Here is a 27,207-nt window from a genome sequence, read left to right as displayed (position 1 = left end):
TCGATAATAAAAACACCTGGGGTTTATTATGCTGTGACACTAGGTTCGCTTCTTTTATTCATCACCGGTTAAAGTGATGGTAAGCGGTACCATGTTCCCTTAAATTAAAAACAATTTGTCGGGGTTTAAAAGCTTTATTTTTTACTTTTGACGCGTCTACAATTTACAAAACATAAACTCAAATTTAACGATCAACCTTTAATTGAAAGTCTGTGGCAGGTAAAGGGGCATATTTGTAAAATTGTCCTAATGTGACAGGGTAAGCGTCCTGCTTGATTTGAACAGGGCTCTGTCCGGTGTGTGTAAGCGATGCGAACATCCTGATCTTACGTTCACAACCATTCACAACGAGAGACGCACGGCTAAAAATCCTAAATCCTTCTAATTTCTGCCGGAAAACGTTTTATTTCGTGTTTTTAAATACCAAAAGGTAAGATTTATTACAAATGAACTCTGTTGCCACGCAGATAGCAGAGAACCCTTTAGCTTTCAGTTTTTTATTCTACCTACGAGCAAAAGGCTAAATCAGGCTAAACAAGCTAGTTGCTAACAAGGCATTGAAATAAAGGTATTTAATTAGCAAGAGCTAAAATTTAATATCCGTAACCAAACCAAAACTTGTCTTAACGTCTTCTTATTTTTGTTTTGTGTTTTGGACCTTTCCTTGTAGACAAGGTATACAGGATGTGCTAAAAGCTAAAATATAAAGTTCCACCAAATGAAAAGAGGAAAAATAAGGCAGATAATAGCCTCTTCTTGAGAAATCGAACTAATTTTATATGAGATTACTTTAAAATTATAGCTGAGCCACTGGAAGCTAAGCACGATGAGAAATTGAGCAAGATTTTGCTGAGGATCCCAAACATTTCGTAAAATACAGGAATACATTTAACATTGTTTTTCATTTTCAATCCCAATCTTAAAGAGCAAGTCACCCCCCCACAAGAAACTTACTCCACTCCCACTTCATGTTTGAAAAATGCAACAAATGCTTTTGCCAGGCAGACTGAAAGGGTGGAACTGCTAACAAATACACACAAACAGGCTCACAACAGCATCGGGACATCATAATGTACCAGCTAATGTCAGTGTGTACCTCTTAGCCAATAGCGATGGCAGATTTAAATTCAAATGTAGTGCAGAGTTTTTAATCTATTCAACACTGACAGTTTTAGGCAGAATATTTCAATTTTAACTCAGATGCACTAAAGTGCCTAATTGCTGACTATATATTTCTACAACACGATTAGACACTCATTTATTCAATTAAAAAATACTTTATTAATCCCAGAGGGAAATTGATTGCTGTAGTAGCTCAGAATAATAATAATAATCAAGTCATCAAAGAGTTATTGTACATTACAATGGCTGTTGGCAGGAAGGATCTCCAGTAGCGGTCAGTGTTGCAGCGAAACTGAAGAAGCGTCTGACTGAAGACACTCTTCCGTTGTCAGACAGTCTTGTGAAGAGAATGCTCAGGCTTGTCCATAATTTTCTTGATTCTCTGGAGAATCCTTCTTTGCATTATCTCCTCCAGCGGTTCCAAAACTGTCGAAACTCTGGCTGAGTCCTTGAAAGGGCTTGGAGTTCCTCCATCTTGTTGGCCGGTGATCTCACATTGCCCATTATGATCGATGGAAGAGATGGTTTGAATTTCCTCTTTGTCTCCGTTTTGCTCCCGCTCTGCATCCACACTTCTTGAATTTTAGCTCATTTGGCATTTGTGGCTTCAATTGAGGTATTATTTCAGACTTTCCAATGTTAATCAGCTGCTCCCGATTGTAAACCAGCTTGTTGCCATGGTTACGCATCATAACAAATGCTCAAAAAGTGAAAAAAAAAGCTAAAAAATAGCAGTAAAAATCCTCCAAGCTTCACAGCACCAGAAACAGAAAGGTAAAGTGTCCAAAAATTACAGTTTTTCTTGAGAAACTAGAAGAAAAAATGCCCAAGAAAAGGCAAAACTTACATATAGTCAACAGAGCTACTCCAACCTGCAGCCACCCAGAGCAGCGCAGTTCTGGGAAAAAAAAAGTATATATTTATGCAGTTTATCAGCAAAAAATATTGATTTGGAGGTGACTTTCTCTTTAAATTAGCCTTTTCAGCCTATACAAAATATGTCAGATTATATAGGAGAAACTGTAGAGTCCCCACATCTGAAAAACATTTCTGCTTCTTCTCAGTTTAGCCATCGTGCCACCATGTCTGGTGGTCCAGCAGTGAGGATCAGCATTGAGTCTTCCTGTGAGAAACAAGTGCAGGAGGTGGGCTTGGATGGACTCGAGACATATGTCCCCCCTTTGTCCATGTCCCAGAACTTGGCAAAGTTGGCTCAAAGGATTGACTTCAGCCAGGGATCAGACTCTGAGGAGAATGGGGTTGACAGTGAGCCCAGGGACGGAGAGTGGGGCAAGCAGGAGCCAGAGGAAGAAGAAGGTAACGTGTTTTTAAAAGATATCAGAAAATAGATTTCTGATTTGCCGAAATTCCCCCCGATGTGGCACAGTAAAGGATTTTCCATCCTTCAATAAACAAGAAACTCAACACATTCCCTTAACAATAAATCTTAACGTGGAATAATTCACTACATACAGAACAAATTCAAAACAAACTGAATCCCATTAGCTTATGTAACTTATTTTGTGCATTTTGGGTTTAAATGTTATTTGTGGTTTATTTTCACAGACACAGTGAAGTTTCAGCCATCTCTCTGGCCTTGGGACTCGGTGCGTAACAATCTACGCAGTTCCCTGACGGAGATGTGCGTGCTGTACGACGTCCTCAGTGTGGTGAAGGAAAAGAAGTACATGGCTTTAGATCCAGTGTCTCAGGATCCCACAGCTGGCAAGGTAAAGAATCTCACTCTGCAGAGTTGGGAGAACTGTGGAAGAAGTATGCTCCTATTTTAACATTTTTGAATGAGACCAGTGCTTCCTCTCTGAGGATATGTCAGATAATTTAATTCTTATTCTTATCCTGGAACTGCGCTGCTCTGGGTGGCTGCATGTTGGAGTAGCTCTGTTGACTATATGTAAGTTTAGCCTTTTCTTGGGCATTTTTCTTCTAGTTTCTCAAGAAAAACTGTATTTTGGACACTTTACTTTTCTGTTTCTGGTGCTGTGAAGCTTGGAGGATTTTTACTGCTATTTTTAGCTTTTTTCTCACTTTTTGAGCATTTGTTATGATGCGTAACCATGGCAACAAGCTGGTTTACAATCAGGAGCAGCTGATTAACATTGGAAAGGCTGAAATAATACCTCAACTGAAGCCACAAATCCCAAATGAGCTGAAACGCAAGAAGCGTGAATGCAGAGCGGGAGCAAAACGGAGACAGAGAAAGAGGAAATTCAAACCATCTCTTCCATCGATCATAATGGGCAATGTGAGATCACCGGCCAACAAGATGGAGGAACTCCAAGCCCTTTCAAGGACTCAGCCAGAGTTTTGGCAGTTTCGGAACTGCTGGAGGAGATGATGCAAAGAAGGATTCTCCAGAGAATCAAGAAAATTATGGTCAACTCTGAGCATTCTCTTCACAAGACTGTCCGACAACGGAAGAGTGTCTTCAGTCAGAGGCTTGTTCAGTTTGGCTGCAACACTGACCGCTACTGGAGATCCTTCCTGCCAACAGCCATTGTATTATACAACAACTCTTTGATGACTTGATTATTGTTATTATTCTGAGCTACTACAGCAATCAATTTCCCTCTGGGATTAATAAAGTATTTTTGAATTGAATTGAATTTGAATTCTATTTTGCCACCTCTCTGCAGACACCCCAGGTGTTTCAGTTGATGAGTAAAAAGAAATCATTGGCCACAGCAGCCCAGCTTCTCCTGAAAGGAGCAGAGAAGCTCAGTAAGTCAGTTGCAGAGAACCAGGAGAACCGGAGGCAGCGGGACTTCAACACTGAACTTCTGCGACTCCGCTCTCAGTGGAAACTCCGCAAAGTGGGAGACAAAATTCTGGGAGACCTCAGCTACCGGAGTGCTGGTGAGGGAGAAGGATTCCCACGTCTTTCAAAAGTACCTCCAACACTTTTAAAAAGCTTTCCTAACCCAATGTTAAAACATTTACTCACACAGGTTCACTTTTTCCTCACCATGGCACATTTGAAGTGATCAAAAACACCGACATTGATCTAGATAAAAAGATCCCAGAGGACTACTGCCCCCTGGATGTTCAGATCCCCAGTGACCTGGAAGGATCGGCTTATATCAAGGTTTTTATACTGATCTTCATGTTTAAAACGTATCATTTTCTGTCCGTTTTTATTTTACTAATTAGGAAGTTGTGAATTACTGATGTGGAATACTGAATGTTAGAAATAAAAATAATGTCTTATCAATAATTTTTTTCAGGTTTCCATCCAGAAACAATCTCCAGACATCGGTGATCTGGGAACAGTAAACCTGTTCAGGAGGCCACAAAAAAACAAACCTGGTACGGTTCATCAGCCAAACCCATAACTGTTAATTATTTACATTCTGATTATTATTATTGTCCTATGTTCAGGTACACCATGGCACATCAAACTGGAGGCGGCTCAGAACGTTTTGCTCTGTAAAGAAATCTTTGCTCAACTGTCCAGAGAAGCTGTCCAGATTAAATCCCAGATTCCTCACATTGTTGTAAAGAATCAGATTATCTCACAGCCCTTTCCAGGTCAGAACTCGCAATGTCTTGGGTTTGTTCCTGTTTTTCATTTAGCCTTTAGAGATGGATTTAGTCTGACTAACTTTGTACGTTTTAGCTAGTCACCCTATCTAAAATAAATAAACAAATGACAGACCAGTGGATTTCTTTGCATTGAGTAAACAAACCGTGTTTCTTACTGTGATTTTTAAAATACGTTATTATTTACCTAATATTTGTAGGTCTGCAGCTTTCAATTTCACTTTGCCACTGCACGGGAGACAAGAAGATTAACCGCTCTTCTCCGGAGAAACCCAAACCTGACGACCATCTTTATGTGCTAGAGCACAATCTGCATCAAATGATCCGAGAGGTGAGATACAAACCTTCTGAATATGTTAAACTTTAAATTGGCTTCGAATGTAACACTACAAACATAAGAATAAAAAATAAATAAACAGGAAGAAAAACATTTTTAATTTTTGTCTAAATTAAAAAATTTAAGTTAAAAATCACCTTTTTAATTTAATTGGTCATATCTCTTATTCGTGTAATCAGTTTTAAATGCTCCCTCGGATATTTGAAGAGACCCACAGTGATTGCAGGTCTCACGTAGAACTAATTTTAGGTTTTCTCCTTTTTAAAAACAAGCCTCGTTTGTGTTGCAGTTCCACAAGCAGCAGCTGAGTTCTGTGGTCATGCCGCATCCCGCCAGTGCCCCGTTCGGACACAAACGCCTGCGCCTGGCGGGGCCGATGGCGTACGACAAGGCAGAAATCTCCAGCTTGCAACAGAGCGAAGGGCTACTGGAGAAGATCATCAAACAGGCCAAACACATCTTTCTAAGGAGCAGGCATGTTCATGGTTTTGTTGATATTTTATTGAAGGATTGTACAAATGCATTTTGTAAGTATCTCAAATTCTATTTTCCTTTGTAAAATCGAACGATTAATATAGGAAAGTTGCTTGTTTTTGTCGACAGGACCGCCCGAACCATCGACTGCTTGGCCAGCCGGATTGAAGACCCTCAGATCCAGGCTCACTGGTCCAATATCAACGACGTGTACGAGTCCAGTGTCAAGGTGCTCATCACCTCACATGGTTACGAGCAGATCTGCAAGTAAGTAGACAAGCCAGGAAGGAATTATGTGTCTGCTTCCTGTCTCCCGATTGCTCTTATATGTCTTCATATTTAGATCCATTCAGCTTCAGCTCAACATCGGCGTGGAACAGATCCGAGTGGTGCACAGGGATGGACGCGCCATCACGTTGTCCCACCAGGAGCAGGAGCTGCAGGACTTCCTGCTCTCACAGGTGCCTCGCCTACGTTTGTAGATGAGTTTGTGGTGAAAGTCGAGAGCTGTTCTGTGTGACGACGTGCCTTTTTACAGATGTCGCAGCATCAGGTGCATGCAGTACAGCAGCTGGCCAAAGTGATGGGTTGGCACGTGCTGAGCTTTAGCAACCATGTTGGACTGGGTCCAGTGGAGAGCATCGGGAATGCCTCCGCCATCACCGTTGCCTCCCCCAATGGAGAGTACGCCATCTCAGGTGAGACATGAGAAGGTTTGCTTTAGCCTAGTGAACTAGACCAAATTCTTGCTTTGCAAAGTCTGGTCTAGGCATGCTCCATTGGAACCTCCGCAGCTCCTACCAGGGCTCTGGCTAGCCAATCACAACCCTCTAGAGGGGTTTCAAACACATAAAGAGCTGTGATTGGTCCATAATGGTGGGCCAATCATAGTGCTCTATCTGCTTAGAGAACAAATCACAGAGCTTTATCCGCTTTGTGGGCCAATCAGGGCACTCTATATGCCTGGTGGGTGGGATGATGCAACAGAGTGAAACGAGAGTACGTCACATTCATTGTCCAGTGGAATGCGGAGATCATTTGAAAGACAACGGTAGAACCCGCTCCACAACCGAGAGCCGTCAATGGAGCGTGGCCAGACTAAATAATACATTTATTTAGTCTGGCTTGCCAGGCTAATGTTTTCCACCACTGAAAGATAAAAGGTGGGCGTTTATGTATAAACGTAAAAATGTGCAGTAGGAGATGCTTTTCTGGAGCTTTTTTTGATCTATTGCATGAGATGCTCTTCACACACTGATGGTAACCAATTAATTAAATGTTTTGTTAAAAACTAATCATTTTAATTGCCTCTGAAACCTACCACCCTGGAGTAACCTCATCCAATCATTCTGCTGGTCCCCATTCTTAATGATCGGACCCTGATGCAGCCATTTAACTGCTCCCCGTTAGCACAAATCCCTCGTTCTCTGCTTGAAGCAGCTGAACAGGAAGCAAAGCCAGAGCCGGGTTAACTAGTGTAACGGACATAAAGTTCCATTCTGTTTGCAAATTTTCATTTAATGAGATCACGCTTTCCGTTTAGTCTGGTTCTGCTCTTGTTAGGAACATTTTAGGCGTCTCTGAATGCAGCCTGTCGGCTGGCAGAGCCATATCAGTTTGTTGCTAAGGCAACATGTTTGTGTGTGTGCACATGTATGTGGAATTAGTTGAGTCTGAACACATTTGGGTCGGGTTCTGCAGGTTTTAACCTGTTGTTATTGGGGCTTCCCTAGATTGTCCTTGGCACTAAGCTGCATTGATTTAGATGTTAGAATAAACCAAAGAAGCTAAAGACTTTCCACCATAAAAGAACCACGTTATATTCTTTAGCAGACTAAATTATTATACGGTTATGTTATGTAGGTGCGTTATGTCAGGATTTATGCCAGAGGGGTGCCAGTAATGTGTTGAAAATGAAAAACAGAACCCTTAGGGGCTCGACACACGGGAGGCGACAAACGACCGCAATCAGCGAAATTTGTCGCTGTCGCTTTAATTACCTGACACACGGGAGGCGGCCAGCGGCAAAGCCGTCTACGCGTTCTGTTCCGTGGCGAAATCGAAACTTCTGTTGTTTTGTTTGGCTGTGTCAGGTTGGAGGGAATTAAGGTTTTTTAAGCTGTTCAGAGTTAAAAAGCGGTAGATATGATGTTTCACAAGGTGCTGCTAGAGTTATGTGAAATCCTACTTCTGATTTTACTATATAAAACATAATAATAATCAACTTCTCATCCATGTTTGCTCGGAGGTGTACGGAGCATCCTGTCCGCTCATTGGTCAGTGAATGAAACCTCCATTGATTGGTCCTCATCTGAGCGACGGCGATGAAAAGTTGAAAATGTTTCAACTTTCTGGGATCGCGTCGCTGGGTCGCCTGTGCACGACACGTGCACGAGCGCAAAATTTCACATGCACGTTTTTCGCGTTTTGCTTAGTAGGAGGGAGACCCGCGATTATCGCTTTGTCACGCATGTCTCATTGAAAATGAATGGAGGAGAGGCGATATCGCCTCCCGTGTGTCGAGCCCATAAGTAACAAGTATTGTGTTCCTGGATTCTGGAGGCGTGGCTTAGGAGGAAAAATGGGGTTTTACCTTTTAATTGTGTAATTTTAAGAAGTAAGTATGAACACCAATAAAAACATCTACAGTGAAGTTTGTCACTAGAATAATAGTAGATTTTTGGTGGAGTGGTCGGTATTCCCAATTTGACCACTAGATGGCATTAAATTGACTTCCTGTGAAGTTGGTTGACCACACACCAGAGGTGGAAAGAGTACTAAAATTTCCTACTTAAGTACGAGTACCAATACTTTGATAATTTTTTTACTCAAGTAAAAGTACTTGCCTAAATTTTTACTCAAGTAAAAGTAAAAAGTATTGTAAATAAAATGTACTTAAAGTAAAAGTTACTTAGTTACCTCTTTGTCAGCGTAAGGATGGCTACATCTAAGTAGTGCAAAATCAAAATGCCAGTTCACAATTCGCTCATGTGTGTGCACGCGCACGCACACACACACACGCATGCCACGCGCACACACACACACACAGTTTGATGGAGGGATTTCTATCCAATCAGTGAGAACAGGATGTGCACATTGATTGGACGAGGTTTCTCTAGGATTATAGGTTTCATTTGTGATTAAAATTAGTTTTTATTTTGAGAAATGATGCCATCAGCATGTGAGGTATCTCAATGTTTTCATGACAAACTCTAACATGAGATTGTGCTCTAACCTGTCAGCGCGCCCCAGGGCAGCTGTGGCTACATGGTAGCTCATCACCATCAGTGTGTGAATGTGTGTGTGAATGGATGAATGATACACTGTAGTGTAAAGCGCTTTGGAGTCCTTACTCTGAGAGGCGCTATACAAGAGCGGGTCATTTATCGTTTATAATGTAACAAGCCAAATGAAATTCAAACATTTCAGATGGACCGTATGACAGCTGCTAACGTTGGCCCTGCCCTACTTTACCTCTACATTACAGTTCCTTTATCCATGTCCATCCTAGAGCTCCTCTCTGACCTTCATGTTTATGTTTATGTTTATGTTTATTCATTTAGCAGACGCTTTTATCCAAAGCGACTTACAATTTATAACCTATAGGGCATGTTGTGATATGTGGGAGAAACCGCAGTACCCAGAGGAAACCCACACATGCATGAGGAGAAGACTCAAGACAACTTTATTAGTCCCCGAGGGGCAATTCGAGACAGCACTGTGAAGCAGCCGGCACTAAAATCTCTAAATTCTAAAAACACAACCAATTTACACATTTGTAAAACCCATAAAACCTATTTACGCATTTGTGTCATAACCTCACATGTGAATGACCAACAATGAGTAAACCTTTGGCTCACACACACACACATACACATGCATACATGCAACTACATGCACACACACATACAAGTAATGCACACGCAACTCCACGCAGAAAGGCCGCAGCCGAGCCGAGTTTCCAACCTGCAACCTTCGTGCTGCGAGGCAACAGTGCTAACCACTGCGCCACCATGCTTATTTAGAGCAGCTGACTTTTAAAGTTAGCAGAGTTCATCCTTGGTGGTGGGTTCACTCACTCATTTAACCCTTCACCACTGAAATCAGTTTGTTCATTCCAATCCTCCTAAATAATCCTCCAATCATCCAACTGGAATCCTTAAGGGTCCCGTAACATCCATCCTTTCAGAACAGGCCTTGGGAGCCCAGGTGTTACTAGAACTAACGGTGTCTCCTCACCAGCGTGAGCCTCCAAACAGAGAAGGTTGGTCTCCAAACATGAACTTTAAATTCATGCATTTATCTGCTCTTGTAACACTTTAACATGTTTTAAAAGGCTTGCATCATGATAAGTTACACCCCCCAGACCAAAGATGAGATAAAACATTATCGTAGAAACTATTGAGACGTCATTTATGAAATACAAGTTATTTTTGTTCACCATTACTTCAACCAAGAATTAAGATGCATGGATTTGATGAAACCACACTGTCTCATGCAGTCCTATATGTGTAACACACACACACACACACACACACACACACACACACACACACACACACACACACACACACACACACACACACACACACACACACACAGCAGCATGTTAGAATCTTTTGAATGACTAATTTAACTACACTGAACTGCTTTAGTAATAATTTAATCTCTTATTCTGGAGTAAAATAAAGAAACAAGCGAAATCATCACATATCTGTGGCATCAAGGAGCATCTTCTGAGTTCAAACACAGGGATGGAGCACAATGTTTACACCTGAAATAGAATTAGGATGTTTTAACTCACAGAGGCCTGCAGGTCTTCTGTTTTATGAGCAAAGCGCTGAGAATCCACTTGTTATGAGCGCTAAACGTTATTTTGCCGCTGCTGTGCGGAGCGGTTGGGAAAACACATTTCAAACACGGAACCGAGTCCGGCTACCGAACCCATAGATATGTATATAAACACGTGTTTATATACATATCTATGGCCGAACCGAGCGGAATTCTGATGACGTCACACCGGTGCGCGAAGGTGCGGGTTCCAACCCACGGTAGAGGAGGGAGAGAGGAGGGAAACAGCGAGTGGATCACAGGGACTGAACTGATGTTTTTGAGCAAAACTGCGGTAAAAATGGCTGTTTGTCCTCATTATCAAACGTGTACACCCACGCCCCCCACGGTTTAGACGCGGTGCTCATGCAGGTGTCTCTTTCTGTTCCGACGCTGCTACACGTAATATGTTTAATGCATTAAGCCAACAATTTATTTTCACTCAGTAACGGATATGATTTAAAATGTAGCGAATTACAATTCTTTTTTAAAAACATACTCAAGTAAAAGTACAGATTTTAAAAATGACTTAAAAAGCATAAATACACAAAAAAGCTACTCAGTTACATTAACGTGAGTAAATGTAATTCCTTACTTTCCACCTCTGCCACACACCTCTTTTCTCCCTGAGGACATTCCTGTGGCTTCGGTGCTGTGGACCAACAAAGTCAAGTACCATAAAATAATAATTCTCTCAGATCTAAATTAAATTTAAAAAAGCACAATAAATATTCTGATTTGTTCCTGCAGTTCTAAGTTCAGAGAGTTCAACAGGTTAGATTTAGACATGCTGAGGAATCAAACCTCACCACAGAGGAATGTCTAGAAGCCTCTCAATAGATGACTGCAGAATAATTTTTAATAACTTAAACATGAACCTCTTTATGCCTCTCTCGTTCCTTTCTGCTTTTTATCAGTGCGTAATGGTCCGGAGAGTGGCTGCAAAGTCCTGGTCCAGTTCCCCCGCAGCCAGGTGAAAGATCTGCCCAAGAGCGACGTCATTCAGGACACCAAGTGGAGCCACCTCAGAGGTCCACACAAGGAGGTGCAGTGGAGCCGAATGGAGGGACGTAACTTTGTCTACAAGATGGAGCTCCTCATGGCAGCGCTCACTCCTTGTCCTTAGCAGCTGCTGATCGTCTCTGGTTCATGGATGGCTAAACAGCAGCTCTTTGAACTAAAAGCATGCAGGTTCTGCTTTGTTTGTGTTTAAAACCGGTCAAAATCCAAAACACAGTTTGGTTAAACTTCTTGTATAAAGTCAGAAACAAGCAGATTTTCAGTAGCAACACACAATTTCTTTTTCATGTCACAATAAATACGTGCTGTGTTGTTTTCCAGTGTGATGAGTGATCTATTTACACTATTTCAGTGCCGTTCGCATGAGGCATAAAATGTAAACAGGACGCAGGTTTAAAAACAGGTCCTTGTGTTGAAGCACGGGCGTGTCTGAGCAGTCTCCGGTGGGTTCTGGTGGTTGGAGCGATTCCCTGCTCCATCAAAGGGCTGCAGCTCCGTCTCATCTTGTTCTGCATGCAGATAAAATAAACAAATATAAAACCTAAAACATTTATGTAATGGCTGTTGAGAGAGGCTCCCCTGACCTTTGTACTAAACACACCTGCATGGACGTGTGCCGAGTTACACAACGGTTTAAAAATCCTCGTAAAATTGTAATTTCCTCCAAACTGTTCAGCTGTAGGGGATTTTTTTATTCTGTTTTGAAAGTTTGATCTGATAAAAAACCCTTTTCCTTACCTGGCATTTGTCTCTTGCGTCTCCACGCTTCGATCCTCCTGCAGGCTTTGTGCAGCAGCCACATGGCCAGCATGAGGAGGCCGGCCAAAACGAACAGAGCCAAAGCGGTAACGGAGAGGTACTGAAGGTCCTCATACAGAACCTCTTGAGGGCAGAAACACGGGAGAATGATCAGATTCAACTAGAATCCAGAATCAGGTGTTCTCAAAGATTATTGATTAACATTTGACCTAATTGTGTCATTTCTTCTGAAATCGTAATAACGTGTGTGTAAGATTGATTTTACTTTGAAGCCCTCTGAAACGCTCCCACTGACCGATTCTTGCCATCAGTGTGTAAAAGTTCTTTCTGACTCTCAGGAGCAACAAAGAAAACAAAAGTGAAATAATTTTAGTCGCTTGTAGATTTGTGACACATATTTCTGCTCCGTGTCAAAACAACAGGCTGATGACAGGAAACACGAGGAGTTTGCAGCTTTGACACCAGATGATTTAAAAAAGTTGACGAGGATTAGAAAATACTAAAATACCAATAATAATCTTCCATCAGATACCATTTTGTTATCATGTCCACGGACGTTTTTAGAAACAAGATCAGCTAAAACTGAGGCTCTTTTCAACATTTAGGATAAGCCATGCGTGTTAAATCTTTATCAGTTTCCTTTTTCATCTCAACAGGTGATAAAAGCAAAGACTTAACAGGCTCAAAATAATCATCTTAGACACTTTTTTTCAAAGCAAAATCTATAAAAGTAGTCAAAGTTAACAATTCTTCAGACTTTCTGGAGATTTTTTTTTGCAGTTTTTCATTGAACTTTGGATGATTTTTCACCCAGTTTAACCACTTTTAGTTCTGCTTGCTGAACCGATGAACCCAGAGGTGGGTCTAGACCAGTGGTTCCCACCTTGGGCTCAGGGGCACCTCCAGAATTTTTTTATAAGGGTGGCCAGATGGAGCCAAAAAATGTTTTGGGGTGGCACATGTAATTGGTCCTTGTGGTCCTTGCATTGCTCCTTAATTATATATACATATATATATATATATATATATATATATATATATATATATATATATATATATATATATATATATATATATATATATAAACAATCTGTATCCACAACGCTTAACTCAAAGTGCAGCAATTTTCTAGGGATGGCCATAACCACCCCTGGTCACCCCTTGGGGGCGCCACTGCCTGGGGTGTGTGCCCCCAAGGGGTCCCTACAATTCTGTCTGTGCTGAGGTTGAGGTTACTAAGTTTCTATTTGTAAAAATTGCATTCATAAAATCCCATTACCACACCCAATATTATCATCAAACTCTGTATAAAAGTCGTAACTCTGTATTTCTCTATGAATTAATAATTGTGTGCATGTGGGGGGCCCTGGCCTGTTTTGGACACATGATGGGTTCTTGTGAAAAAAAGGTTGGGGAACCACTGGTCTAGACTAGGAGGGCTGCTTTGTTGGAGAGGCACAAACCAAAAAACATGCCTTTGAGTCTTTCAGATGTTAACGACTAACTAGAAAATTCCTGAAAAAAATGTTGAAGGGGCCTACCAGCTGGAGCATGAGATTGTAGGGTGCAGAAGAACCCTGTTAACCCTCTGGAGGCAGGCGTTGCAGATTCGCAACGTCAAAACCTACCTATCTGGTTACTCCACATACGTATTTCATGAGCATTTGTTAACTCAGAAGTAACCCTGAAGGACTTAGTTGTTTGTCCTTTTATCAAAACTTATTTTGAGCCTGAAAGGATTAAAGTAATCTTCTGTGCCATTAGGAACCAGACAGGAGTGAGATCAAACTGAACAGTAGCTCAGGTGGTAGAGCGGGTTGACTCATGATCGGAGGGTCATGGGTTCGATTCCAGCTCTCGCCAGGGGTATCCTGCTGTTGAGTCCTTGGGCAAGACACTTCACCCAACTTGCCTGTGTTAGTGGTGGTCAGAGGGGCCGATGGCGACGCCAAATGGCGGCCTCGCCTCTGTCAGATCTCCCCAGGGCGGCTGTGGCTACAAGTAGCTTACCATCACTAGCAGTGTGTGAATGTGAGAGTGTGTGAAAGCGTCTTTGGGGGTCTTGAAAAGTGCTATATAAGTTCAATGCATTATTGTTATTATTATTATGTACTTTGAATAAGTGTGTGGCACGGGGGCAGACAACAAGGGAGCAGGAGCAGAAGGGCATTTGAGGACCAACAAGGAGCAGGAACACATTCCAGAGCCCTTGGAAATGTGAACGTCAAGGGTCTGATGAACAAAAGTGTGACGTTTTATGTGTCCTAAGTTGTTTTTTGTCCAAGTTATGAAGAGTCAAAAGCGTGAGCGTGAATGGGTTTTGAGAGGGAAATGGAGCTTGTTTATAGCATTGATGGAGCAGTTTTGGGGGTCTGCTGTGGTCTGGGACACGCTGTGGGAGAACTGAAGGTCGTGTCAAAATGAGAGTGGCGCTTGATGAAAGAAGACACATAAAGCTATTGATTATTCATGCCTGCAAATCTTAACAAGGGACTAACATCCATTTGTTTTGGGATGTTTGACTTGAACCAAATCTATCTCACTCGGACGTTGTGTGACCTAGAGGCTGTGAGATGAACAGTACAAAAAAGCAAACACACGAAAAATCCTGCTACAGCGACAATTGTTCGAGTAGATTACAAATTTGGGGGTTCCAAGCTTGTTATCAGGGTGGAACTGGCCCACCCAGGACTCACCCTAGTACTGCCCCTGGGTGAACCACAAAACAGTTAACTTAGAACCAGTTTTAAATGTTATCAGTAGTTTAGGTAAAGATGCAAAAAAAAATAGCAAAGCAAAACAAAGTTTAGTGGAAAATAGTGACAACAGGGTGCATTCCCAAAGAGCTGTTTGCTGACTGATCCTTAATTTTGTTCAGTTCCCTCATAAAAACACACTCTGCTCAACCGCTGTGATCAAGAACAAACACTAAACACCAAACTAGTGAAAAAGGAGTAAAGGTACAAAGGAAACCATCTAATGAGCTACCAATCAAGACTCCTTTTAAAGGATTACAAAAAAATCATAACAGAGGAATTACATTTTGGCCCAGCGAAGCTCACCGTTTACTTTCAGGATAAAACCAAGTTCCTTGCTGCGTCCCGTTGAATCTTCAACACTGATCAGATAATAACCAGCATCCTGCAGCCTCAGGTCCAGTAGGACCATAGAGCCGTTATCATAGGGCCTCACTCTGCTGCTATAATCCATGGTTATGTTGGTGAACACCTCCGGCCGCCAGGTCCCCACGGCACGGCTCACTGCTCCTGACATAAAGGTCCATTGTATCGTTGGGGTCCCACTGCATGTCACATTTACTGAGAAGAAGACATCCTCCTGCACAGACCTGATGAGGCTCCTCTGGGAAGAATCAATCACGATGGCTCCAGCTAACAATAAAAGAGCAAAATCAAACTTGTGAGGATGATTTGTACATGATTATAACTCGATAACTCTGGAACCTTGAGGGTCAGGACAGCCTGGTGTTTAAACGGACTTTAAATAAATTGACTTAAATGTAAATTGAGTTGAATGAAATGGAGTTGAGGTGAATTTTATTTGATTTAAGTAAATCTGAGTCAAATTGAGTTGAAGTAATCTTAATTAAATTGAGTTAAATAACTTGAGTAAACTGAGTTTAGTTATACTAAGTTGAAATAAAATTCAGTTAGGTTGATTTGAGTACATTTAAATGTAATTACTTACACAAAGTAGATACATTTAATTTAATAATTCAATATAAATTGAATTATTTGCATTTAAATGTTAAGTAAAGCTAAATTAAGCTGAGGTAGATTGACTCAAAATCAGGACAGACATGCAAAGGTGATTATATGATCTGGTCAAAATAAACATCTTTAAATATACCACCCTCCATTGGAGCAAGTCAGCATAAAGTACAGAAAATCAACTGTCCTTTACCCCTTTAGCTACTCTTCAGCTTTTATACAACAGAAACTCACCGGCTTCACGCAGCCTCAAATAAAAAGAAAAATGTTTTACTATTGAGTTGTTATCTGGTGTTTATATCCTGAAGAGCAGAGATGTTCAGATTTACTGTTCAACGCCAACGAATTTGTTACTGAAACAACAAACTAGTTGAACAAGCTGAAGATGTTGTATTTGCCTCATATAGATGCAGATGTTTGCATGAAAGTCAGTGGAAGATCTGGTTGTGCAGGTCAAGTGTTTGTTCAGTGAAGCCCAAGGAAAGAATTTCTCATGAGAATACCACTGCTGACTAAGAAGACAGGTGGATTAATCATGACTGATTCACACAGGAGGTTTTGGGTTTGCAGTTTTCACCGTTCCAAGATCAGTTTTTTGAGCAACATCAGAGCTAATTTTGAGTTTCTCTTGAGTGCTGAACCCATTTCAGAACAACTTAATGGTCTGTGTAGTCATAAAGACACAAGTAAACACTTAAAGCTTTTAAAATGTTCAGCATTTACCTCTCAGTTTGCTCTTCTGACCAATATCAGTGTGACCTTGCCCTTTGTTTTTAGTGCCAAACAAATGCAGTATTGTTGAATCAAAACACAGTGTTGGGAAGCTTACCTGAGTGGATCATAATCAGAGAGATGCTGAGAAACACAGCAATATCCTTCACATTCCAGAGCCTGAAATGCCACATTAGAATCGCAGACCCATCTGTTGAACCTCCCCAGAAGAATCTCCTTCAGATCATTTCACATTATGAATTGTTTTCCTCGTCATCTTCCTCCCCTATCCTCGTGCTTCCCTCTCTATCCTGTTTCTGGTTTCTGTAAGTTACAGCTGTCAGTCGGATTTCGTTTTTCCTTGTTGGAAACCAGGGAGTGTGTTCAGGAGTGCTGAGTCGCTTTCCTTCCTTCCACTGTGCAGGATTTCCTTTCATACCTGCGCATGTCAGAGCCAGCCAGCCCACACCTATCAGACAGGTTTAGCCAGAGACTGTTAAGCAAACACACACCGAGACTCAGTGTGTTCACACATGCGCGCGCACGCACGTACGCACGCACACACGCACACACACACCTCAAGGAGTAGAGCTGTAGAACAAAGAGAAAGACAACTTCTCCTTAATCTGTAACCAAACACAGTGAGAAATCAAACCAGGGTGGGTTGGAACAGTCATTCTCTGACACACCTGGTAAAACATGTCAAACAGGAAGTTTGCATACATGCAAAGCACTTAAAACCATCTGAGTATCTTTTTAAGAAATGAACCGAATTTCATTGGATTTATGTCTGATTTCATCAGTTTTTGTTTCAGCTTACGAAAGGTTTCTTTTTTGGGAAACCCAACCAAACATTAATTCTCTCTCATTTTTGTAATATTTTTCTTCCAAAGTAGCCTTATATAAAGTGAAGTTGTCCAATAACTGATCATGTACAGAGTAGTGTTGTTTGTTTGTTTGTTTGTTAAGTCACTTAATTTTTTGTTCTCTAAATCAAGTAAAAATAGACCTCTTGACCATCAGAAAGCACCAAAAGAGAGCTCAAGCTGCAAAAGTGCTTAAAAATTCAAGTGTTGTGTGACACTAAACAGATCACAAAGACAAACTAGTCCCATAGCTTTGTTTTTTTATTATTATAGTATCTGAATTAATTAATATGTTACTCTTAACAAAAAAGCCCAGATTCTTAGTTGCAGCAATATACGTATTATGATGCAGGAAAAATTGTCTGGAATAATGAAGAAATACACACCACCGTTGCCCAGGTCTGGGAAAGTAACCTTACAAATCTCAAAGTTGTTTGTCAAATGCAGCGCCATTGAAATTCTCTGTATGATAGGGCTTTGGTCAAATTTTCCCAGTTTTCTTTGCGTTAGTTAGCGCCGTTAGTCTTCCAATCCAATAGGGGGCGATAGATAAATTTAATGTTTGCGTTTGTAAAAAAAATTACAAATTCACACGTTTATTAGCCATTTACCAAAACCCTTGGACAATAAATTGATTCCTACAATTTCAATCCGTAAATTCATTACTATTATTATCTAATAATTACTACAATTGATAAGAAACATCGTTATAATCAGTTGTCCGCATTTTTCTGCTTCCTATTGGACCAAAGAGTACCACGTGGCCCAGAATAACGTGATTTTTTTTCTTTTCAAACATAGATTAGTTTAATTTTCCGACGTAAACCCGTTATTCAAGTAAACTATTATTACGTTCCGTTTTGTATATTATTTTGTGTCTCATTGATCGGAGAATGGATTTTGCTTTTGAACCATGAGTTAGAACGAACGTCTGCGTATAGAACACTTGTCCTCGATCACATTGTAGTATCGCTTCTCGGCCTTTTGGCTAAGATCAAGTGTAGTATCTGTTCTTATCAGTTTAATATCTGATACGTCCCCTATCCGGGGACCATATATTAAATTGATTTTTGGAACAGGGAGATGGAATAGGGGCTTGCTCCGTCCACTCCACGCATCGACCTGGTATTGCAGTACCTCCAGGAACGGTGCATCCCCTCTGACTGTAAAATGGCAAATATATAATATATTAAATACGTGTGCTAGTAAACATCTCAACAAATGTGATTAAACGTTGAGTGTAAATTCCATGACAGGTCAATTATCGTCTTACAATGGTGTTAGATGGTCCTCATAAACGTGGATCTTGCGCGATTCAAATCCTCATAAATTTCAGCATTTTTTCGTTCATTTCTATAATAAGACATGGTGCTAAAGGAGCTTAAGCAAATGATTAAATGGTCAAAGGAGCTAAAACTCAACCATGTTTATTTTGAGGGTTGGTTGTAATGTCACAATTCAGCTGCTAGAGGGCGACACTTTTAAAGCGTGAGCGGAAGCCAAAGATTCAAGAACTACTGCAAAGAACTACTGTTCATGGGAAATAAACCCATTCTACTTGACATTGCAGACATGCATTTAACCTGCACAAAATATTTACAGCCCTGTTAAAAAGCGGATAAATAATTACCAAACTACGTCGATTTAAAGATAGAAAGCGCTGAACTGAGCAAGAAAGAAACGAGACACAAACTATTTTTTTTATCTTGATCGACTGTTGCTACATCCGGTCTGTGTTGTTTCCGGTCCGACCCTTTTCTCTCTCCGCTCCAGTGTCTTTTTTGCTTTGTGGCCCACGTGAGAAGAAAATACATTTCTATCCTGTAGATTTCAGGAAACATTTGGACCAAATGGCGTCATCTTTCGAGCAGATGAGGGCGAACGTAGGCAAACTCCTGCGAGGGATCGATAGGTGAGACCACTCAATCTAAAGGATTGATAACCACGTCGAGCTAACGATTAGCCTAGCCTGTTTGCTAACATTTTGAGTTTTCAGCGGAAGTAAAGACCGTTACCAGACTACAGGATTTATCACTTGCAATTTCGGATTAAATATTTCAACTGCTGAATATTAATTTGATGATATAAATATTAGATCTAGTGTGTTCAGAGTAGGATTTCGTTTCACAGCTGTTTATTGATGGTACTGAATTCATCTTCAAAATTTTCAAATTAATAACGCAACTTTTATATTTGCAGGTACAACCCTGAAAACCTCACAACTTTGGAGCGCTACGTGGAGACACAAGCCAGAGAAAACGCTTATGACCTGGAGGCGAACCTGGCCGTGCTGAAACTGTACGTGTTTAGGAGTCAAATACCTGGAAATGTCAACATTATTTCACAAAACTTTGTGTTCTAACCGAGCAGTGTGCATCATTTGATACAAAACACTCAGAAAATTACGAGCTTAATAAATGAATCAAAGATTTATACACTGCCCGGCCCCCCAAAAAGGTCGCCCCAAAACAAAATGGTCACACACTCATATTTCATTGGACTACCTTCAACTTTGAGTATTTGCAAGCTTCTGCAAAGACACAAGATTAACTTCCGTCTAGTGTTGCATTAATTTTTCACCAAGATCTTTCATTGATGATGGTTGAGAGGGAAGATGGAATAACCTGGTTATTCAGTATATTCAGGTAGTCAGCTGACCTCATTCTTGGAGCACATCCTGTTGCTGAACCTAGACCTGACCAACTGCAGCAATCCCAGATCGTAGCACTGCCCCCACAGGCTTGTACAGTAGGCACTAAGCATGATGGGTGCATCACTTCATCTGCTTCTCTTCTTACCCAGATTCACCATCACTCTGGAACAGAGTCCATCTGGACTCATCAAACCAGTTTTAATAATGCATTGGACAGTTCTTAACCCAATTTTAGTCGTTTCTGTAATCTCCTTAGATGTTTTCTCTGCTTGATGCGTGCCAGCGATCTGACCATTCTCAGACAGACTAACTGTCCACAACTTCCAGATGTTTCTTTCCACATGGTTGTTTAAGAAATGAGAATCAACTCATTGCACCAGTTGGGCTTAAATAACTTGTTGCCATCTGAAAGTTAATCACCCATGCAGCAATTATCCAATAGAAAGCTCCTACCTGTTTCCTTAGTTAAATCCAGGTGGTGAGGTTTTTGGCTGTGCAGTATTTGAATAAATTTGAACTAAATTCTTATTTATTAAAGCTTTGTTTGTCTGTTTTTATGATGACTTGTTAAACCCACAGATACCAGTTTAATCCAGCCTACTTCCAGACTCATGTGACATCCCAGATTCTGCTGAAAGCTCTGACCAACCTGCCGCACACAGACTTCACTCTCTGCAAGTGTATGATTGACCAAACACACGTATCCTTTTGGTGCTTTTCCCGTATGCTCCCGTCACCCCTCTGGCAAAGAAAACATATATTTCATTGTATTTTCTGTAGATTAGTGGTTGTTTTTGTCATGGGGTTGGGGGGGGGGACTTTCCTTGACAGCAGTGTCGCAGCAAGAGGAGCGTCCCATCAGACAGATCCTCTACCTGGGGAACCTGCTGGAGACCTGCCACTTCCAGAGCTTCTGGGTATGACACTGTACCTGTCAGGAGGCTCCTGCTCTTCATTCAGTGGGGAGAGCTGAGTGAGCAAATTCTCACATCAGTTTGTTTATTTCATCTTCCTGACAGACGAGTCTGGAGGAGAACAGGGAGCTCATTGATGGGATCACAGGTTTTGAGGACTCTGTTCGCAAGTGTGAGTATTACTTTCTGAATCCAAACAAATTTAAATGGATGTGGAGAATAACAGAAAACATAATTTTATTCATCTTCCTCCTCAGTCATCTGCCACGTCGTGGGGATCACCTACCAGACCATCGAGCACCGGTTACTGGGCGAGATGCTCGGAGACCCACTGGGTAAGGACTCCTGACACCTGTGGATAGAAAAAGCTCAGCTTAAATCTGAGATTTATTTATTTGTTGGTGACAGTGTTAACCCTCTCAGGCTCAAATTAAGTTTTGATAAAAGGATGAACAATTAAGTCCTTCAGGGGTACTTCTGAGTTAAAAAAAATGCTGATGAAATACGTTTGTGGAGTAACCAGGTAGGTAGATTTTAACGTTGCAAATCTGCAACGCCTGCCTCCAGAGGGTTAACACATTTCTTTACAAATACAAATTTGTTGATTAAAAACAAGCTAAAACCTCTTTTAAGTAGTTTTTCAGGGTTTTACCTAAAGTCAGGAATGGGTGTTAATAGAAGAATATGTCGAAATATAACCTTACTAATAAAACACAACTGAAGTTTCTTACTATTTTAGTTTTATTATTTAAAGATAAAATCTAGCTGCAGCTTTGTTTGCCTTCAAAATGAAAAACTTCTGTTTTCTGTTACATTTCCATTTCCTGTCTTCAGTTTCATTGAGAAAAGGGAGATTTTATTTTTTGTCATTTTGGTGCATTTCTGCCATAATTGTGTGTTTTAAAAACAGAAACAACAGTTTCTTTTCTATATTTGCATCCCTACATCCCACCACCTTTTAACTTTAATCCTGTGCTGAAAGGGATGTAAAGTTGGTGCTCTTGTTGTGACGTGTTGTTAACGTGGACCCTCCTCCCACCTAGTGGAGATCTTTGAAGTAGCGTTATCCCAGTTAGCAACTGCAACGCGTTTCCAAGAGGCAAATGAAACGGAGGAGCTCAGATCCTAGCAGTATCGTCGTCGCATCTCTGTGGAGCTGTCAGAGCTAATGAGGTTTAATGTGTTTCTGCAGACACGCAGCTGAAGGTGTGGATGAATAAATATGGCTGGACGGAGAACGAGGACGGACAGATCTTTGTCTACAACCAGGAGGAGAGCATCAAGCCTAAGAACATCGTGGAGAAGATCGACTTTGAGAGTGAGTGCTGATTCGGTTCAGATTGTGAAATGAGGCTTCAGAGGAGCTTTAAAGGGATACTCAGCAACTTTTTCATGTTTTTAAGTAATTTTCTTGAGCCAGTATGTGCTAAAATGATTCTTTACAGGGCTAATTAAAGGTCATCCAGCTCCTATCGCTCCCTGTGGCCACAATACCGAATTTGCAACTTCTGCTCTGTTGGGGAAAAAAATTGAGCTGACATACCTGGCACTGCAGTTTGGTTCTAGAACATTTCCTGCATGATTTAGATCCTGAACACAGCTGATTTTTTTTTTAAATTTGGTGATGAATCACTCCTGTAGACACTAAGGAAGGCTGGGGAGACATTTCTGCTGTTAGATTAAGGTGTTAAAAATGCAAACGCACAGCAAGGGGGTAAGTTTTGCTTTCGGTTCTGCAAACGGTAGTAGCCATAACTGTCTAGTTCCCCTTTAAAGAGACAATGTGTAGTTTTTACTATTAATTTCTTGAAATATCCATCAAAATTAGGGCTGCGCAATATATCGTAAATATATCGTTATCGCGATATCAGCATGCACAATATGCGTATCACAAAGAACAAATTAATATTGTAATGAATGGTCAGCTCAAATGTTTGCTACACATAATGCATTCTGTCAATCAAACGAAAGGATTACGTTTTTTTAACAAAACAAATAAAGCTCTTCACCCATTTGGCTAATTGGTAGTTCTGAGGAAAATAATCAAATAATCGATGCATCGGGATGCGGACATAAACGATTCTGCATCGTAGAAGAGTACTCCATAATCGATTATAGTGGAATGTAGTTTTGTTTTTTTAACGGCGGCACCAGTGCAGCATCCAAATCTGTCAGAGTGAGCGTCTCCACATTTACCAAGTGGTTCCGCCTTAATGTGGTACTGCAGGGCTGAGCGTTAGAGTTGTAACCTGAGACCGAACCTGAACCGAATCCGCCCTACCGGTTCTGTTGGATTTGGCCGTGAATTAAGTTAATTGAGTGGTTTGTCATACGGCACACTCCGCTCGCTCGCTCAGCAACTGAGAGAGAGAGAGACTGTCCGCTCACACAAGAGAGAGGATCAGAGGACACTCCTCCAAACCGATGCTCTAAACACGCATTATTATTTTCATAATTTAATTATTATTTCTCCTGGAAGCGCTCAGTCAGACCGAGTGTTGTAATGTAGGGAGATTCGGTCATGGGGAGGGGGCGGGGTCAATGACGGCGGCTGCATCGTGATCGTCTGTCTCTTTTATTTAGGGACACGGAGAAGTTAAAAGGAGAGAGAAATAGAAGATAGAAGTTCTTGTTCCACTTTATTCTTTTGTTTCATGATGATGAACTGATGTTAAATTCTGCTTAAAGAGAAGCTGGGAGGAAGCTTTGGTTCATTTTAAGTTACAGGAGATCTTGTCTCCTATCTGCTCCTCCAGAGACAGCATGGACATGAGGGGGTCCCACAGGACAGGTTAGTGGAAAGGTTTGTAGTTAGCTGGTTAGTGAAGGAGATCCATCAGCTGGGTAATTTAATCCTAATCCAGCCCACAGCCTTCTGCTGGTGTCATTATCAGAAAGAATAAAACACACATCTTAAATATTATTGGAATTGTAGAATTTGTTTTATGTTTTATTATTTTCTGCATCAAACAGAACTTGATTCATTCTCCAACATTTCAGAAATGAACCACTGGGTTCAAATAAAACAAACTAAGTCAAACATTTAATTTGGTGTTATTTCTGACACCCTTCAACTGTGGCATAAACATTGGACTCTAAAGCTTCTCAGAGACATTAAACACTCATATGAACCCATTATGTATTTTATTATTAAATTATGTGTCCTGTAGGTTTTCAGTACTTTTTTATATTTTGTGAGTTTTTGCTAAGCGTGTTTTTCTCAGCCTGAGGCGTGGTGTTGAACGAGGAAACAGATGTTTTACTTTGTTAAATCTTCTTAAATGTTTTGTCCTAACCTGTTGTGCATGGAGAGCTTTTGTGGGATGGCAGGTTGTGTCACTTACGTTTTTGATAAAAAGAAATACAAAGCAATTATCTGACATCTTCTATTCATCGATGAAAACAAATCAATATGAAATAATCGTGATGCATCGGGATGCATCTGGATATCGAATCGAATTGAATCGTTGACCCAATAATCGTAATCAAATCAAATCGGGAGACAAGTGAAGATTCACACCTCCACTGATTGGGTGGGTTCTTATAGGTTAGAGTCCCGCCCCCAAGGCGGACGGCCCTTAATTTTGATGGTTAGCAAACACCTGAGTTAGGTTAGTTCTGCTGATTCTGCTTTTCTTGGGATCCACTGATTGCATTTTCTTGTTTATTTTCTTTTTCCCTTTCCTCACATCTTTTGCTTTTCTCATTTTTATGACTTTTTAAATTTCTTTGTTTTTGATTATTTTAGTTCCTGAGTTAAGTTTTTATTTATTGCAAGTAATATCATCATCGCAATATTAATCACTGTTATCGAATATCACAGGTTTTCCTAATATCGTGCAGCCCTAATCAAAATAATGTTGAAAATGAATGAAATGATGCCCGGCTGTTTGAAAAATATTGGCGACTTTGTAACATAGAACCATAAAAATCATGTCTAAAATACATGGGAGCGGGTCTAGGTCTCTGGGCGATACCATATTATGACTGCATGGTGGCACAGTTGTTAGCACTGTTGCCTCGCAGCACGAAGGTTTGCAGGTTTGAAACTCGACTGCAGCCTTTCTGCGTGGAGTTGCGTGTTCTCCCCATGCATGTGTGGGTTTCCTCCGGGTAGTCCAGTTTCCCCCACAGATCACAACATGCCCTATAGGTTATAAATTGTAAGCTGCTTTGGGTAAAAACGTCTGCCTAATAAATAAACATAAACATATTAGATGCCATGTTTCCTTCTACGGGAGCTCATGAGGACAAATTGCATTTACTGATTTGTAAGAAACGGTTATAAAACTTGAACCATTTGTAAATGTTGTTGTTTTCCACATTTACCTCTTCACTTGTTGCCAGTGATGAAAGAGAGTCTGATGTGCTCGTTATTTTGCTAAAGTTTGCACTCCCCAGGGCTTTTTGACCCTAATGGGAATCCGTTGGTAAGGTCTTACTCCAACACAAAAATACTGCTTGCTTGCAACGATTTAGGTATCTACTGCCCCCTATCGCCAGAAAAAATACACACCATCACTTTAAGTAGCAGCATCACTTTCAGATGGAGGATCTGAGATGTTTTTAAGTCCTAATTAGCAGATCCAATCTAAGTCTTGTTTTCTTTTATTTTCCAGGTGTTTCCAGCATCATGGCCACCTCTCAGTGACACCAAGACTCACCTCAGTCGTCATGAACACACTCTTTTGAATAAATGTAAATTATCATCCAGTCTGTTTATTGGTCTCCTGCAACTCAGTCATTACATCAGGTGTTTAATTGTAACTGTCGTTACTACATCAGCTTTGTCCCTCTGTAGTTGGTGGTGGTCAGAGGGGCCGACGGCGCCAAATGGCAGCCTCGCCTCTGTCAGACCGCCCCAGGGCGGCTGTGGCTACAAAGTAGCTTACCATCATTAGCAGTGCGTGAATGTGAGAGTGCATGGAAGCGTCTTTGGGTGTCCTAAACTAGCGCTATAGAAGTTCGATGATTATTATTATTATTAGTTTCAAAAGTTGAATCATTTTGTTTTTCACCACCTCAGCAGAGTTCAGGCTGAACAATATTAAGAAACGACGATCAGATTAAACGTCAAACATTTTTGGTGTCTGTGTCATTTTTACTCTTCTAAAAGCCTCTGGTTTTGATTAATATATCAGGTGTGAGCAGAAAATAGCTTTTCTCTGTGAGAATGGAATCATCAAAATGCTAAATTTACTGAAAATTTTAAAGGAAATATATGCAAGTTTATTGCTAAACTCATGAACAAAAACTCAATAAGTTTTACTTTTTGAATTTTGTTGTTGAAAATAATAAACTTTACTTATAGTGTCCTCAATTTCACCTGCTGTTGTGCAAATGGAATAGAAAACAGGTGGGAATTATAGGCGATTAGCAAGACATCCCTGATAAAAGTAGTGGTTCTGCTGGTGGTGACCGCTGACCACTTCTCAGTTCCTGCTTTCTGGATGATGTTTTGGTCACTTTTGAATGCTGGTGGTGCTTTCTCTCTAGTGGTAGCATAAGACAGAGTCTACAACCCACACAAGCGGCTCAGGTAGTGCAGCTCATCTAGGTTGGCACATCAGTGTGAGCTGTGGCAAGGTTTGCTGTGTTGGCATGGAGGTCAAGGTCACATTTATTTCTGAAGCATACTTATTGCTTCCGCAACCCAAAGTGCTGTACAACACAGAAGATAAAATTGCAAACAAGTATAACTAAAAACCATAAAAATCAGCAAGTTAGGATAAAAACTGCATTACATCACACAATTATAAAATCAATAAAAATGAGAATGACAATGACAAAATCAAATCATCCTACATAAAAGCCAGGTTGAAAAAATGAGTTTTAAGCATAGACTGTACATACTGGACGTTTTAAGCAAGGACTTAAAGACATCCAGACTTTGTGAGGTCCTGATCTGCAGAGGAAGACTGTTCCAGAGTGTTGGACCGGCCACAGAAAATGCCCTATCTCCTCTCGTCTTTAGGCGAGCCTTTGGCACTGATAATAAAAACTGTGAGCCCGACCGCAAATTCCTGGCAGGAGTGTAGGGTGACAATAAATCATCTATGTAAGGAGGGGCTAGACCATAAAGTGATTTTTAAACAAAAAGCAATCATTTAAACTGAATCCTGTAATGCACTGGCAGCCAGTGAAGGGAAGCAAGCACTGGAGAGATGTGGTCATGCTTCCTAGTACCTGTTAAAAAGCGGGCTGCTGCGTTTTGAACCAGTTGCAAGTGGTTTAA

General features: G+C 40.8%; 3 protein-coding genes and 1 non-coding gene across 6 annotated transcripts; 3 read left to right on the top strand and 1 right to left on the bottom strand.

Annotated features, from left to right (window-relative positions):
• The first annotated feature begins 61 nt into the window (after positions 1-61).
• med17 (mediator complex subunit 17) lies at positions 62-11,656 on the top strand. Of its 2 annotated transcripts, none has more exons than XM_015951229.2 (13): positions 62-79; positions 2,187-2,439; positions 2,689-2,852; positions 3,777-3,996; positions 4,089-4,225; positions 4,365-4,446; positions 4,519-4,668; positions 4,881-5,011; positions 5,307-5,491; positions 5,621-5,758; positions 5,835-5,952; positions 6,030-6,189; positions 11,239-11,656. In XM_015951229.2, the coding sequence occupies exons 1-13, from the start codon at positions 77-79 to the stop codon at positions 11,445-11,447; spliced, it is 1,950 nt and encodes a 649-aa protein (XP_015806715.1). In that variant the 5' UTR covers positions 62-76; the 3' UTR covers positions 11,448-11,656. The 2 variants fall into 2 exon arrangements, with proteins under 2 accessions (XP_015806715.1, XP_015806716.1); XM_015951230.3 differs by lacking the exon at positions 62-79 and adding an exon at positions 296-430.
• Positions 11,556-16,866, bottom strand: LOC107380140 (V-set and transmembrane domain-containing protein 5). The gene is made up of 4 exons (XM_015951232.3): positions 16,658-16,866; positions 15,163-15,489; positions 12,080-12,223; positions 11,556-11,850 (listed from the first exon to the last, which is right to left on the bottom strand). Exons 1-4 carry the CDS (start codon positions 16,731-16,733, stop codon positions 11,735-11,737), a joined length of 663 nt encoding a protein of 220 aa, XP_015806718.1. The 5' UTR covers positions 16,734-16,866; the 3' UTR covers positions 11,556-11,734.
• Positions 16,867-18,373: 1,507 nt separating this feature from the next.
• On the top strand, positions 18,374-18,564 carry LOC129164000 (U2 spliceosomal RNA). Its single transcript, XR_008563801.1, has one exon. It is a non-coding gene; the product is annotated as a U2 spliceosomal RNA (small nuclear RNA).
• Positions 18,565-19,061: 497 nt separating this feature from the next.
• eif3k (eukaryotic translation initiation factor 3, subunit K) lies at positions 19,062-25,681 on the top strand. Of its 2 annotated transcripts, none has more exons than XM_015951234.3 (8): positions 19,062-19,317; positions 19,605-19,703; positions 20,638-20,758; positions 20,901-20,975; positions 21,078-21,144; positions 21,230-21,307; positions 22,165-22,290; positions 25,592-25,681. In XM_015951234.3, the coding sequence occupies exons 1-8, from the start codon at positions 19,256-19,258 to the stop codon at positions 25,621-25,623; spliced, it is 660 nt and encodes a 219-aa protein (XP_015806720.1). In that variant the 5' UTR covers positions 19,062-19,255; the 3' UTR covers positions 25,624-25,681. The 2 variants fall into 2 exon arrangements, with proteins under 2 accessions (XP_015806720.1, XP_015806719.1); XM_015951233.3 differs by having other exon boundaries at positions 20,898-20,975.
• Positions 25,682-27,207: the final 1,526 nt, after the last annotated feature.

This window comes from Nothobranchius furzeri, chromosome 13 (genome assembly GCF_043380555.1).
Source record: "Nothobranchius furzeri strain GRZ-AD chromosome 13, NfurGRZ-RIMD1, whole genome shotgun sequence".
Lineage (NCBI taxonomy): Eukaryota > Metazoa > Chordata > Actinopteri > Cyprinodontiformes > Nothobranchiidae > Nothobranchius > Nothobranchius furzeri.
This window is presented reverse-complemented; position numbering and strand designations above follow the sequence as displayed.